Genomic DNA, 15,780 nt, shown 5'->3' with positions numbered 1-15,780 from the left:
GACCAGATTCACTGAGTGTCAAGACTCTACATGACCTGTGCTAAAATACTAGACTTAGATACTAGTACTTTTAAACTATGTGTCAAGTAAGATGTGGGCATCACTTCTGCACATTCTTGATCAATACATTTGATGCCAGAAGCAAAGATATCATTGTGTGGTAATTTTGCGAGTCAAGTATGATTGCTGTTGGTTTTTGATTGGGCTTGACTGACTGAACCATTGTTTGTTTGTGGGGTCTGACTATGACTTGACTTGACCTAACCACCATTACCCACCAAAATGCCACACAGTCCTGCTGTACGAAGGATCCATTTAGTTCAGAAAATATTTCAATGTTTTATTACAGGCTCTCGAAAAGATCCATTGATCAAACTGTGTCCGCTAGGTGTACATTGTTGAAAGGAGATGAAAAATACTGTTTCTAGACTCTCTCAATTAGACTCTGGTTGGCTATTTACTGTATGTGGCCTGTACCAAATTGGGTCAAATTATCCAGTTAGTCAGTCCAATCAGTCTGCATCTTGAACGACAGACCATACAGTCATACAGTTTTGTCCTGAGACTCTGGAACACCATTGGCAGATAGAGGATAGCAGAGATGGAGGGTATCCGGCTCTGTCATTTTGGGGACCCAGACAGCCACTCTTCATGTTCCCATGTAGGCTGTGCTGGTAGAGCAACACAGGAGTCTTGTCATACTTGAGCTGCTGCATGTTTAGAGGCCTGTTTCCTTTGGCTGCTGTACAGGACAGCACAATTGTTTTGTGTCTAAGATATCTGCAGAGGAAGCAGAGCAGCCAGCAGAATCCTGTATCACATAATAGACCATAATGGGAAGAACAGGACAATATTACAAATAAGATCAGTCATTCAATCAGCTCCACCCCAAATGAAAGTTAGGACCATCATCCTCCTCAGGTTCCCTGCACATGCTGTTACTGTCAGTGAGTCCATAAAAGGCAACCTTCACCAGATCAGCCTGCTTCCTGTTGACAAGCCAGTGCTGCGCCTCTTCTGAAGGGACATGCAGGCAGCTGAAGAGCCAATTTTTATTAGCAGACACTTGCCCTTGGGGACACAGCATGTAATCCCTGCTGTGCAATCTACACAGTTCTTCCACTGATGTGACAATGCTGACAAAAAATCAGCCTGTCTTTAATGGTTCCATTGGACTAATTTCCTGTCACCATGTTCACCTCCATGACACTGTAGACAAGTCAGTACACGTGGCAGCTGTGCAGATGCTCCAGTATAAAGCTCATGGACTCCCACCTGGAGGAGATGGAGCTTCAAAGATGCAGGTGAACTTTACAGTCCTCATAGAGCGGACCTTTCCCTGGACAAGACAGCTACTATAGAGTGGATTATTTTGACCTCTTTCTGATCAGGATTGGCTGTAGCACTGAAAGAGGTGGAGCATCACCTGAGCCTGAGTATTTAAATTTGGGTCTCATTGAGAGCTCGGATCCAGACTCAAGGAGGAAATAATCAAAGTCTCTTTTGCACAATAAAATGATTCCAAGAATCATCTTGTTGAGCAGAAAATCATTCTGGTTCAACCCAACATCTGTTCCCCACTTTTCCTCTCTCATCACAGTCAAAAGCATCACACATGATAAACCTATTGGATACGCATTTACAGTTACAGTAGACTCAGATCAGATCGCTTTGACACTTTCTAAGGGACTCGTGTGTACTTGCCCTGTACAAGATGGACCAAGCAGGACAGCGCCTGTCCAGGTAACCTGATGGATGCACCATCCACATCCCCCTGGCAATAAAGACTGTGATAATCTAACACCCTCTGAATGGACTTTCAAGAGAAGTGGATGCCATTATGACGACATCACACCAATCCACATGCACCCAGACAGGCTGAGTGAGGATTCATCCCTGGAGACATGTCATGCATAGAGACGGCTTGCCACCACCACATTCATGCTACCTTGTATTCTCCCTTTTAGTCTCAATTGCCATTAAATTTGAGAATCAATAGTGGCAAATGACTGATTTAGCCAGCAAGCTAACAAGCTAATGACAAACACTTTAAAACACTTGCAGCATGAAAATTGTGAATAAGTGAGGTGAGACTTAAGTGTTTCACTTCATGCACATGAATGCAACACGATATGGTTGATATAATGACTCGCTGATTATTTTGAATTTCATTTAATTGTTTAATTCTGGTAAACATTATAGGGCCAGGTGTGGTTTCTCAATCAGTGGTGCTGCAGTGAGAGATTCAACATTTTTGAATTTTTGATTATCTCATCTCACAAAGTTATTCTTTTGGAATAAAAATGTACAATTTAAAGCCCGTTCAAGTATTTTCAAAGGACAGCCTCAGTATATTTTGTGTACTTTTATTCATGATTAGTATATTCAAAATATAACCATACTTAATTTATATTTAGCCCCTATTTTTCCTCTTGCTTTTGTGATAATCTAAACACACACATACACACACATAGACTGACACAAGAGCACAGCTAAGACAACAGCAACACATACCATATCTGGTTACCGACAGACGGTAACTATGTTACATAATTTTGCCATAGACAATCTCTGAAAAGGTGAGAGGAGGTGGACGAGAGAGAACAATGAGATTAATGCCTCTGATGTCCCGTTGATGTCTTAGAAGATGAAAAAAAAAAAAAAAAAGAACAGCAAAAGGTTCAGAACATTGAGCGGTAAACAAAGATGTCATTTTTTTCTCCTGGGACTGCGAGGATGTCTAAGCGAGCAACAAACCTTTCCTCTGGGTATGTCTAGTATACTACAGTCTGACAGCAGTTATTCAACATGGCAATTATTAAGATGACAGAGGGCAGCTAATGATGTGCTCTGATTTGTATTTCCATTAACCTAAATTATGCACCTATCTCACATTTGTCCCAATGGATCACAGTGCAATGACGTCCATTGACGTCACGTTTCAGATGATCCGCATTGCAGTCGCATGCAAATTTGTGCATGCCGGGCTTTGTGTAAATGTGGAACCTCTTTTTTATTATTATTGCATTTTCCAACAAATAAGAGTAAACAGAGGCAGTAATATGCTCATTGGCTGTTGAACTAGTTGCGAGCCAAGCTGTGAAGATGTGCATAACTCCCTCAGCCCCCCAGGGACCCTGTATTTTCATGGGCCTGCCTCTGACGTCAATGCTCCGGCTGTCCTGTGGATTGTCAGAACAGACTATTCAGTTGGGGGGAGGGGACTGGAAGTCTCTGTGGTGTGTGTCTGCCGCATGTGATGTGTGTGTGCGTGTCTGTGTGTGTGTGTGTGTGTGTGTGTGTGTGTGTGTGTGTGTGCGTATGTGTGTATGCCTACGTGGATGCAAGTATGCTCCGGTGTGTATATGTGTTCATGTTTGCGTGTGCTTACATGTGATCTGTAAATGTTTCACTTACATCTGGGGTGTGTGTGTGTGTGTGTGTGTGTGTGTGTGCAGCGTGCAAAAAGCTCGTACAGTGCCGTGAATCAGAAATGTGCTTAAGTGGATGAGGTCTGTAATGTGGGGGTAGGGGGTGAGGCTGCGTGTGTGAACAAGCACACACACGTCTGAAGATGTGCAGCTCTCATGTTGGGAGACAGAGGCCGTAGTCATCAGGAGGATGTTTGCTAAAAACAGCCGAGAGGGCAAGAACAGTTAAGCATGGCTGCCGACCACTTCACTCTTCAGTCAGCTGTTGATCCCCCAGCGGACTATGCTAAAGCTGCTCTTTCACCAACAGCCATAGGAACCTGCTGCATGTGACACACACACACCTCCCATATTAAGACAGATGAGATTTCAGCTTCTTTCATCATCACCTTTTTGATTTCCATAAATTTCCTTGTAACACACATGCTATCCTCTCACAGATGGATATGGGATTTGGTGGAAGGGTAATGTTGACAGAGAAAAGAGTGCGCACTGCCTGTCCAAATTGATACAGATCAAGCCGGAGAGAGCCCTGGCGGACATTTTGAGGTTTTCTTGGGTCTGTGGTGTTTGGTTCATTTATTCCAACTGTGCCCAAATAAATAAAAAGATACTGTGATACAGATTTAGCCACAAAATCCATCTGCTGACCTGCATGACTGCCGATGATCTGTCCTCCACTGTGAAGCCATGTTTCTTACATTATCCTCACTGCAGCACAGTCAACCAGGCCCAGCGGTGGAGTGTCACACAATACATTTACTCAAGTACTATGCTTAACAAGTACTTTGAGATAGTTTGCTTGAGTATTTCCAGTTGCACATAGTTCCTCTACTCAATTACATTTCAACAAGAAAGGCAGTACTTTTCACTTCAATTATTGGACAGCTAGAATATCTTTGCGTATGATGATCTTATGAAATATGAGTAGACCTGAAATCACCCGAGCTTCTAAAACATGAGGATGAAGCTGCTTCTTCTTCTCTTAAACTGAATAATTTTGGGAGTTGGACTATTGGTTGGAATTAAGCAGCAATCTGAACAGTGGAAGGCTGCTTGCACATGAATTTATCAGTAATACTAAAGCTTTGGATACTTTATGTACAATTGGATAATAACACTTACAAACTTGCACTGAGGTAACTATGCAGGACTTTTATTTGTATAAGTATTATTGCATTGTAGAATTTCTTTAACTTAACTAAAGCATCTTAATACTTCTTCTTATATTGCTGTTAGAATATTACAATGATTTGGATTTAAAAGTAATTGGAAATGTGCTCATCAAATCTTAAAATGTCAGGGTCAGAGTAGCGACGAGTCCTTCACTTGCCCACCAGAGATGCCAGGCGGCTCCCCAGCAACAGCATGTCCCTAACAAAGTGCAGCTTGCTTTGTGAACTTAAAATAGTACAGGAAACATCTGACAGCTCAAGATTTGCTGGAATCGTTCTGCTGCTTTGGTATCTGTTTCTAACATAAGACTCCTGTGTCTCATAAATGATCTGTCCTTTTTCGTCAGTCTCTTGCTCCCAGCCATTAATGTGTTTAATTGTGTGTTAGGGCAACAACTACAGCTTTCTGTGTAGATAAAACCATTACATCAGTACAATTCATCTATTTTTTTCTGAGAACTTGTCAGTGCCTTAGGTATATTTCTTACCAAGTGGACTAATCTAAACACAGTCGAGCTGGTCAGTTACTTCCTGTTATGTAATAATTATTCAAACATCTAAAAAATGGTTGCTCTGCTGCTTCGCAGAGCTGCGGATCAGTAGGGTTCACTGGTGGGTCACAGACAGAGTTGTGGCATCCCTTGTGATCTGCCGCATTTCCCCAGAAGTTCTTCATCCATAACCGTCTCACATAAGCTCATAAACTTCCAGTCATGAACTTTGCAGGGAACGATTTAAAGCATTTGTTTTCTATCTAAATTTCCGTGCATAAGCTACTTGGAGTGCAGGGTGGATGCACGGAGGTGAGCCCTGAAGGAGCTGACAGAGCTCTCTGAGCTTCATCAAGCCAGAGCTTCTTCTCATTTGTGTTACATTTGACGGCAACTTTACAAGCTCCTTTATTTATCCTCATAAGTGTCATAATTCAAAATAAAATAGCATTAATGTTCATATAGGATTTAAGCCATGGAAAAATGAGTTTTATGGGAATTTTCCATATCAAAGTGGTACAGTAGGTAGGATGTGGGTCTATCCTCAAATAAAGGCTGACAATATTTTGCATGTTAATTGTTTTATTTCACATGTATGCATGCTCACATGTGATGTAAACTGGTGTAAGATGCAAGTTGTTTCCTCTTTTAAGGGCTTTTCTCATCGGCCTAAAATGGAAGGGAAAGCGACAGAGTGTGTCAGAGAGAATCCATTATGTTATACATGACCTCTGAATGGACCAGCTGCTCGAGAGTGTAGGAATGCCAGTGATTGATAGCGCACATGCTGACGTAACCCGCCACAGCTCCCACACCTCTCTCGCTCTCTCGATATGATCAGTATGTAGTGCTGCAGCCGTGAGGGAGTCTGGCACACTTTATGCTGTATCATGTTGCCGACTCAGAGCTGTTTGAGTCCACCGTGCACCGATAACACAAGCACACGTCTACAAAGGTTATAGTGATAGGGACCTCACTTCATTTGGAAGCCGATGTGAGATCCTCACTTAAATTATTCACACAGAAAGAGCAGATTAGCTATTTAAACAGGAATAGTTTACATGCATGTTGATACCTGTTGACATGTTGTGCATTTAATCTGAACAGAGGTCTTTATTTGTGCTCCATATTATGTGTAGTTTCACAATTTACGGCACAAATGAGTCACACGTCCCGACTGTTTTGCTCTACAGTGTCTTGTAAATGAATTATGTGTCTCTTCTCTACATGGATATTATTAGTGGAAATATAAACATAAGTGGTGATGCATTCCTTGGCGAGCTTTAAGGCAGAAATTGTACAGTTAACAGGAACTAAATGTGGCCTTAAAGACGTCAGAGAATGCTCAAACTGATACAGGAAGTCCTCTGACTAACACTAATAAAATGAAGAAGAGAAAATCTAGCATTGTGGTAATTCTGTGGTTCAACATCTTAATTGTGCCAGTTTCTAATTCTAACCCTGTAGAAGCCAAATGATTGTTCAGCATTCTTATAATTGTGCATCTGTGTGTTCAGCTTCCATTGTTTTTCCTCCAGTCAGAGCAGAATGTAAAATATTCATCTGGTTGACCTGAATTCGAGGTTAATTAGATTATATTTATTATTATCACTATGGGACTGGATATTATTATGATAGGATTATAACTCCACAATTCAATTGAGCGTGTCTAAATATTTCACTTGCACTGCAGATGTGCAGTTTTTGCAGTTGTTTGTAGAGTTTGGCCTTTACTAAAGGAATGGACTACACTGATGTATTTTATGGTGCCAATTCAAAGCGATATTTACAATTATAATTTATGCAAATGTCCAACTGAGTTAGCCTGGTGAAATAAATCACTTCAATACATTGCTGTAGAACATGCAAGTCTGCAGATATTTGAAGTCAGGAGCTTAAGTAGCAGTAACAGTGATCCAGAAAAAGGTAGGAATTTTATTTACTTCGGACAAAAGAACCTCATGTAAAATCTCCATTAGATAACACATGAATTAGACCTTGGTATGGTCAATGTTTAGGCTGTTGTTTAGCCTGCTTGCTTGCTCGCATGCACACACATTTTTAAGTGTTTTGACACTTATTTTAACCTGATTGATTGTGCTTGACTCCATTAATGGTTCTCTTGTTCGGTCTAATCTGAATGAAGGTGCCTGTTGGACAGGAGCCATTCATAAAAGGCTTTGCTCACACTCGACCGAACTCTGCAGATTGATCCCTGCTTTTGTTCTTTCTCTGCTCAGAAGGTCAGAGGTCATGGTCGACTCTGGCACCTGAAGCAGGAAGGAAAGCCCAGCACAGTGCCTTGCTAAAGGGCACGACGGTAAAACTGCAAAGACGCTTAAACCCGGGATCTGTGCTGCGCCTTTTCTGTCACAGTTGACGCTCCATTGCTTTGTCCCGTCCTGCTGTGAATGTGGAGGCTCTCCTCCTTGACCACTGAGTCGCGGATCAGGAAACAGCAGCGTGTCTCTGGAGAGCGCCGGGCATGTGGCTCGGCCCCTTTTACGCAGCCAAATTCAGGAACAGGAACAGCAGCTCAGAAGCGTCAAGAGCGCGCTTCCCAGACGCGTCAAATGCGCAAAAACACCGGAAATACGGAAGATTAACTCTTCAAATTAAAATAGCTTGGTGGGAAAATAAATGATTGGATTAGTGTAATCTTTCGAGATTTTGATAATCTGTTGATTTGTTAGAAGATTACACATTTTTAGCGCTCTGTCATGGTGTTTGGTGTCTTTGTGAATATTTACAGTAAGATGTCACATATAAAATGTGCCATAGGCATCAAGACTGTATGTCTGTTTAAAGGAAAATTCTGACTAATATTATTTAATGTGCTTAATTTTTTTAAATAGAATAGCACTGCGATCATTCGATAACCACAACCCCATATAGCGTGTGGCCTTTTTGCTTTTATTTTGAAAATTACAAAGGAAGTCCCGCTTGATAGTTGTGGCTAATTTGACACTGGCGCGCTCCTGTCTTTCCCTCTCTCCCCGTGTATGTGTGTGTGTGTGCGCGCGCATGTGTGTGTGTGTGTGTGTGTGTGTGTGTGTGTGTGTGTGTGTGTGTGTGTGTGTGTGTGTTTACTCCCATTTCTCTGTGTCTATGCGTCGTCGTCTGTGCTCCACCAGTCTGCTGCTGCACATCCACAACGGAGCCACCACGCCGAGGAGGCGGGCCGACTGTAGCTACACCTCGGCCAGCGGTGCTGGGTCATAGCGCTGGTGGAGGGGCGGGGGTGGGGGGGCAGCACACTGCTCTTCTTGCCCTTCCTAAACCGTGCACAGCCTGAAGCACTGAGGACACCATCACCTCAACGCGTACTGGAATAGTTTTGTTTTTTCCCAGACGCACCAAGTTGCAGCTGCAGAGGCGCACTTTTCTCCGTGGCTCCTCTCTCCTTTTGCGCTCACAATCCGAAATGGAAGATGGTCCGTCTTCAACAAGCTGTTTCAGAAGGTTAACGGACTGTTTCCTGGGTGCAAGTAGGTATTTTTGACTAAGACTCTAAAATAATAAGACAAAAATCATCGCTTCACTTTACGCAAAATTAAAAAGGCTTTGATTTTCAGTAGCAGGGCAGGACATCACGAAAACACGGACAGATTTTGGTCCTGCAGGCGTTCGTTATTTGCCCATGTGTCTCCCCAACTTTATGAATGACAGATTGATAGCTGATCTGGATGGGTGGGGACTTGATTGGAGGGGGACCGCGCAGGATTGCGATTAGGAAAATGTCGCGTGTGTCTCTACGGTCTTTTTTCAAATAAAGCATAGATCGGCTTTAAGAATCCCATCTCGGACATGAGTCGGTCCGGTCTGTCATGGAGGGGACAGTCAGCAGTGCTGCAGTGAGACATGGCATCAGGGAGCGAAGCTTGCGCCGAAGTGAGGATAGAGAGTGTAAATTCTCTCTGAGGAAAAGAAATCTTAAAAATATTCGTGTAGACGTGCGAGTTCAGGGTTAGTATTCCAAGAGAAATTAGGATATTATACAATCATATTAATTATTTCTCGTATTTATTCCAATACTCCTATAGCTTCTAATATTCATATAACGCTCACAATATTTATTCATATTCCATATCTGTGATATGTTTCCTACTAAAATTCATTATGGCTTTTTTTTTTTCAGCACAATATGATTTTAAATGTCAGAGGCAGGTACAATCCACAATGAAACATTTTTACTGAAAAAATAATTCTAATTATATTATATTTAAATGATTTATTATTCTGCTTTGGTGGCAGCATAAAGAAAAAAAATACAGATAATTTAGTGGACGTGTTTGAGATTTTCTGTCACTGCAGTGAATATCCTCTATTCACCCATAATAAACTTTTATTTCCTTAGCATGTCTGTGCTAGTCAGTGGTAAATGTACAGTCCTTGTTGCATGCTCTTTTTTTTAAATCTCTTTGTGATATTGCTGTGGGTGCTTCTACTTTAGGAATTATTGTCATTTTTTATTTCTGCGATCGTAACTGGCACTCTGTGTCTGCTGCATGAATAACTCATGTCAGTGATTCCAGTTGTTTCAGTGGCACCTAAAGTGACCTTTAGTGGCAACCCTGTAATAACAAGTTAGCAGTTTGGGGCCTGGGATACTGAGTGATGCCAAAGTACACACATAGCAGTAAACTGCAGTCATGGAATGTATTATTGAGGTACAGTTAAGTATGTAGGTATCCCGCCCTCGTGCTGACCAAAAAAGGACAAGAATTTCAGATTTCACAAAGCTTCCACACTTTTTGAATTTACGAAACAACAGTAGATGTGGGTGGCTGCAGCTGTCAGAGTCAAGTACCACCGAGTACATCGTATACAGCATCTGCTGTCGGATGAGCTGTGATATTCATCCTGTTTTTATCAACAAGTCATTCACAAATATGTTGACCTGAGAAAAAGTCCAACATGGATTTCCTGTTTTGTTATAATTGTCATTATGTGAGTGTCATAGGTCACGTTTATGCTGCTCTCTTTTTTTTTTTTTTTTTTTTTTTTTCCGGATGTTACAGCTGTCAATTAATCTGGGTTAAATGCAGGATTAACTTGACACACTATTTGCCTTCTCACTGCATGTTTCCCTGTGGCTGGTGTGAGATCAGGGAATAATTTGATTATGCCTTATCTGGGGCTTTTTGACACATGAACACGTATATTTCTGAACTTGAATACATGTGATTATCTGCTCCACATGTTTTTATTGCACTATTTACACGACTGCTCTCTGCAAATATCACACATGCGATAGATCAGTTTAAATGTATCCGACACACAGGAGTGGAGGCCTTTTTTTTGTGGTTAAAAGGGCTGTTTTTCTTTCTTCTGGCAACTGCTGGCATGTTTGTCCTCCTATCACTGTTTGTCCTCTCTGACTGGTTGCTGGACTGTCCAGCAAATCCAGTCCTCTCCAGAGGAACAGACTCCAGTTTGTGAAGACAGCATGCTTGCTCGTTCGCTCCCTGGTTGCTCACATAATTCTAAGTAGTCTGGGATGTCGTAGCCGTTTGTAGCCTCACGTTGTGGGAAACTCAACATGCATACGTCTGTGTTTGCGTGCATTGTTTGTGGATACTTCTGGTCAGCATAGGAGGGCAGTCTGGGTGAGCCTAATGTGATCTCTCAGGCATTTTCAAAACCCAATTGGTTGTCGACGAATTGCTTAACTCAGTGAAGAAGGCTGCATTGTCAGGCAGGAAGTGCTCACGCTGGACATTTCCTGCCCTACTGCATGCCCTCTCTCTCACACAGTGAGGACTTCTCTTGGCACAGTCAATGAATATGTAAAAACATATACAGCTTGATATGATTGGAGTATGAAAATTAAAGCTTGATTCAAATTTGAATGGCTAAATAATTCCAGACTTGGCTGAGCACATGCCAGATAGTCCCTCTTTGCGATTTGTCTTTGGTGTTTATTTAAACTCTCAGGAAATTCAAGCCAAAGAAAATGAGCTTGTTACGCCGTTTGAACCCTTTTTTATGTCGAGATCTGTGCAGGACTGGATCGGTGCCAGGGCACAGTGCACGATCTGAGTGGTGAAACAGATGACATTCTCCTCAAGGCGTCCGTTGACCCCCTCGTCAGCTTGTCGTGGGTTGGTATCTGAGGGGATGGGAAAAGGCCACATGCATGTAGATTTCTTTACAACTTGTCCTCGTGTCAAGGCTCATAAAAGAGCGAGGCACTGGAGAAGACGCAAGGATCTGTGGTTCTCATTACCGGGTCCCCACTGGCTCCTCTGCAGAGCGGCTGCAGAGTTCAGCATCAGTCCAGATGTGGAGCGGGGAACATGACCCCTGATCACTGATGTGGCTCTGGGGATGGAGAAGTCGGGTGAGGGGGGGGTCGTTTGGGCAGACGCAGCAATACATCAAACCACCAGTTCGGCCGAGATGCTGACTCCCAGGCAACAACTGCAGCTTTACTGTTAACGCTCACAATCAGCGCTGTCGTAGGCCATGTGATCTATCACCTCTGGCCGTCGTTCAGTTTCCTTTCACTGGAGGGAAATGCACGAGAAAGTTTGGAGTTCATAACTCGAGTTTAAGGTAAAGTGTGACCCACTATGTGTCTGTATCTGCAGTTTGAGTGTAGCTGCGTGCCTGTGACCACACTATTAGGCTGTGGATCAGGGGACATGCCTTATCTACATCTCAGTTTGCCATTTATAGCCCCTACCCTTTACGTCTAATGACCTGGACCATGGAAGTGGAAATAATGCAAATTACATTTCCATGGAAATCTCTCCCTCTCTCTCTCTCCCTCTCGAGTGTGAGGTGTGAGCTCGCATGTTTGTGCAGCGGTGTTTGTTTTCACCGTGTGGGGGCGTGTCACTGGAAGTGATGGGACTGCAGTTTTAAAGTCCAGCGTGAAACAGCGTTTTCATCATTTGGCACCTTTTCACCGCCTGGTTGTATCAATTTAGCCGCACCAGTCACCTCAACCTTGGCTGCTGTGGAATGTGGTGAGGGGTTTAAACAGTATGTGTGTGTGTGTGTTCACCTGCATATGGACACACACACACATACCCAGGTTCACAGGCTCAGTGAATAAGTGAGGTTAGCAGTGGGAGAGGAGTCAAAGCGTTTTCATCTTCAGCGTTGGCTCTTTTTTTTCTCTCTTTGCCGCTCACTGAATGTCAGTGTTGGACGCTGTGCTCCAGCCCTCCCATAGATAAGATAAGAACCACATGCTCTTCCCACCTCCTGGCAAGGGAGTCCCAGGCGGACCTGCTGACGCACGCACCCCGCAGCCCTCCCCCCCTCCCCTTTCCTGCCTCAGCCTCATGTCAGGAAAGTGAAAAGTAGTACCTTGGCAGCTTGCCCTTGACTCTCGGCCAGAAGGAGTGCGCTTCAAGAGAAGTGGTCTTTTCCCTTTTTCTCTCATGTGCATTTTTCATCTATGTGTTGCAGAGGAGGAACATCTTGCTCACTAAACATCGGCACTGCCGGGGTCGGCCTCTGCTGTCGACGTTGCCACTCGACAGCGTCTGACAGGAGCCGGAGACACACGTTCACTTCTGCTCAGGCGCTATCACACAGATAGCTTACTGCTTCGTGGGGAGCAGAGATGAGTGATGGAGATAGGGCGGAGCTGGGTGTTCTTAGCATATCTGAAAATGTGCTTTCATCTGCATGTGTGAGTTTGTTTCAATTAAAGCTGTCCTTTCCTTTTTGCAGTCAGAATGTGAAATCGTACATTACAAGAATTAAAACATCAGTCAGTCCTCATATTATTAGACAGAACTGTCACTTTGGTCTAATTCTTAAAGTTTGGAAGCAAAACATAATTGCAGAGTTATCGATTTTTGCCCTTTTTTTGCATAAAAAACTGGAAACCCAAATAACAACATAGGTCCAAGGAAGTCACACCTCAACCTCAGCTACAGTAACCACCTTCCCTCCAGCTGAGTCAATGCCTCATCAACTCTCTCTCAGCTGAGAAGCCTTGTTAAACAGCCCCTACCCCCATGCTGTGTAATGTCTATTGTTGGAAAAAAGTCTCACCTGAGTTAACCTGACGGGCTCAATTCAGGGCAGAAAATATTACGAAACATTTTCAACTCTGCGGCCAGCTCATGAACGCTTCATATTTATATATCAAATATTTTTCTGCACTAAAACCTTTAAAGAGAACTTTTATTAGATTTAATTGATTTAATTACACGTCGTGATTATCATAGCAATCATTCTTTTCCAGCCAAAAAAGACATTTTAAACACCACCGCAGCATATGAAAAAATGATCCAAAAATGTTGCAAATTGCATATAAATTTTCATTTTGGCCTCCAGTGATTACAGTGGACAACAGTTTTGATTGTCCAATACCAAAATTATTTAAAGAGCAACTGAACACCAGGCATCGCTGATGGATGGGTGTGCTCTGAAGCGTGCACCTGTAACCACACCCAACACTGTGCACACCTATACAAAAGGATCATGATGCAATAATGTCATAATGTAATTTCACCTAAGTTATAGTGAGATGCTTGTGGGACTGTGCTTTGTTATATGTGAGTTTTCTCTAATCACAGATCACTGAACAGAATCCTTCAGCTTAAAAAGAAATAAAACAGGAAGTTTGAGGGCAGTTGAAGGCATCCATTTCTGTTCCTCAACTCCGAGATGAAGACTGAAGTGACGACATTAAGCGTGGTGTTGCATCAAAACAGTAACAGAGAGAGTTTGTGCAGGCTGGGATCAAACCAAATGTACACGGTAAAATAAGAACAGACGTGTGGGTACAGAGAGAGAAATGAGGCCTTGCTTCACAGGGTTTTTTTTTCCGCTAATCTCTGAAGGAGATGTAACGTCAGAAATACTCTGGGGCCTTCCCTCATGTTTGCCATTGATAAATGTTGACCTGCAAAAGTCATATTATGACTGACTTGTGACTCATATATCTGATATCTTATCACAATTGACACAGTTTAAATGCTGACACTTGTTTCAGTACTTTAAAGTTGTTATACTAATACAAAGCATGAAAAATATTAATTGAAAGCACATTTTATTACACGATGGAGTGAATTACTTAGTTTGCAGCATCTCTACAACCCATTTACTTTTCCATATAAAATCAGGCCATGCCTAATTGATTTCCTTAATAAAAATGCTCATAAACCTGAATTGTAACTATGAAGAATTTACTATTTTGAAGCATTTTCAGGATGTTTTGATGCCTGAAATTCCATATTAGCACCACAAACTGGTGCTGACACACACAGGTATTGCTCCCCAGCCCATGCTCTCAAGACATTCCCCATCAAACAGGAGCGTGTTCATACTAAATCTTGGATGTGAGACCCAGACAGACTGCGACTGGTTTGGCCTTCCCTCCCCAGTCACAGGGTGTGGTGTGCTGTAGTCAAGATAAGTGTTATGCAACAATACCTCACTGCATGAACTCAGGCCTCAGTTTTTACACAGGAAGCCCAAGTGTGAGTCAGGCACCCAAATCTCTGCCAACTGGGCTTCAGCTACTCACAAACAGGCTGCACACCAAACTGCTTCCTGCCTAAACGTTAGTTTGAATGAATGTTTCACTCAAACTCATGGAAGCACAGAGTTGGCAACTGTGCACATTTACATCAGTACTGTATTTAAATGCAATTTTAAGGTACTTGTACTTGAGTCTTTCTATTTTGTTTTGTATGTCTACTCCCAACCTTTTTGGTTTGTGGCCCCTCACAAAAAGTAGCTTCTTGTCGAGGCCCCTTCTCACAATTTAGATGTCAAGAGAGATTTTACCTTCAGACCTCTCGGATCCACACATCAACACAGATAAAAAAAATAAAAATAAAATGCAAACTCTGAATACAAATTTGTAAAGCAAATTTGTTTTTTCTTCTTCCTGCTCTATTAAAGTGGGTCACTGGTGTATGATGATGTGCACGAGCACACACACGTCAGAAGAGCATTTATTTCCCATTTCTCATATCTACTTTATTTTAAATGTTTACAATGAATTTATTGAGTTTATTGAAAAGATTAACCAGATTGTCCTACCAATCACAGCAGAGTGTGATTGAGAGAGTGTGACGGACAAATATAGTATCGAGCGGACATAGTTCTCATAAGGAAGTTGTACTCCCAAACGTTACATACAAAAGAAAGTCAATCAAAAATACTCATCAGCAGTCGCTGCAAACTAAGGTACCACCTCTCACTGGGCAGATAGCCAATCATATTTTAGGATAATGGGGTGGCACTTGGGATGGCCAATCAGATTTCATGGGTGGCCAGCGTTAACGCCCCTGGACACGTTCCTGGGTCGACCCCAAGGTTGGGAAACACTGGACTGGACTAAACAAAACAGGAAAATGCTACTTCATTAACAATCTAATAATGCCATGCATAATAATACATCAGACCTTTTTCTGCAGAGCCAATACTTTTACTTGCCTACTTTACTGACATTGTATTTCTAAGAATACAATCAAAAACAACTAACAGTGTTAGCTCCAACAGGAAGGAAAATTTCACTGAGGTTTGACAAAATAAAAGAAAAAAACTCTGGTCAAACCAGTGACCAATCCATTACTTCCACCACATCTCTCTCTCTCTCTCTCTCTCTCTCTCTCTCCTGATTGAGTGAGCACATGTGGTTCCCAGTGGGGTTAACCATTTTGGACCACAGCATGTGGGACAGATCTGGCTGCACCTTTGATTAGC

The 15,780-nt window shown here is 42.5% G+C and overlaps 1 protein-coding gene across 7 annotated transcripts in view; it reads left to right on the top strand.

Annotated features, from left to right (window-relative positions):
* Positions 1-15,780, top strand: part of pde10a (phosphodiesterase 10A) — a 57,898-nt gene that overhangs the window by 11,495 nt on the left and 30,623 nt on the right. The window contains exon 1 of one of the 7 annotated variants that reach the window (XM_076742622.1): positions 8,125-8,585. The exons of 5 other annotated variants lie outside the window; for them this stretch is intronic. In XM_076742622.1, coding sequence (XP_076598737.1) covers positions 8,522-8,585 — 64 coding nt within the window. In that variant the 5' untranslated portion in view covers positions 8,125-8,521. Of the gene's footprint in view, positions 1-8,124; positions 8,586-15,780 lie in introns of those variants that run through there. One more of the 7 variants, XM_076742623.1, reaches the window with a different exon arrangement.

Source organism: Chaetodon auriga, chromosome 11 (genome assembly GCF_051107435.1).
Source record: "Chaetodon auriga isolate fChaAug3 chromosome 11, fChaAug3.hap1, whole genome shotgun sequence".
Taxonomy (NCBI): domain Eukaryota; kingdom Metazoa; phylum Chordata; class Actinopteri; order Chaetodontiformes; family Chaetodontidae; genus Chaetodon; species Chaetodon auriga.
Note: the sequence above shows the minus strand (reverse complement) of the source record. Positions and strands in the feature narration are given on the sequence as shown.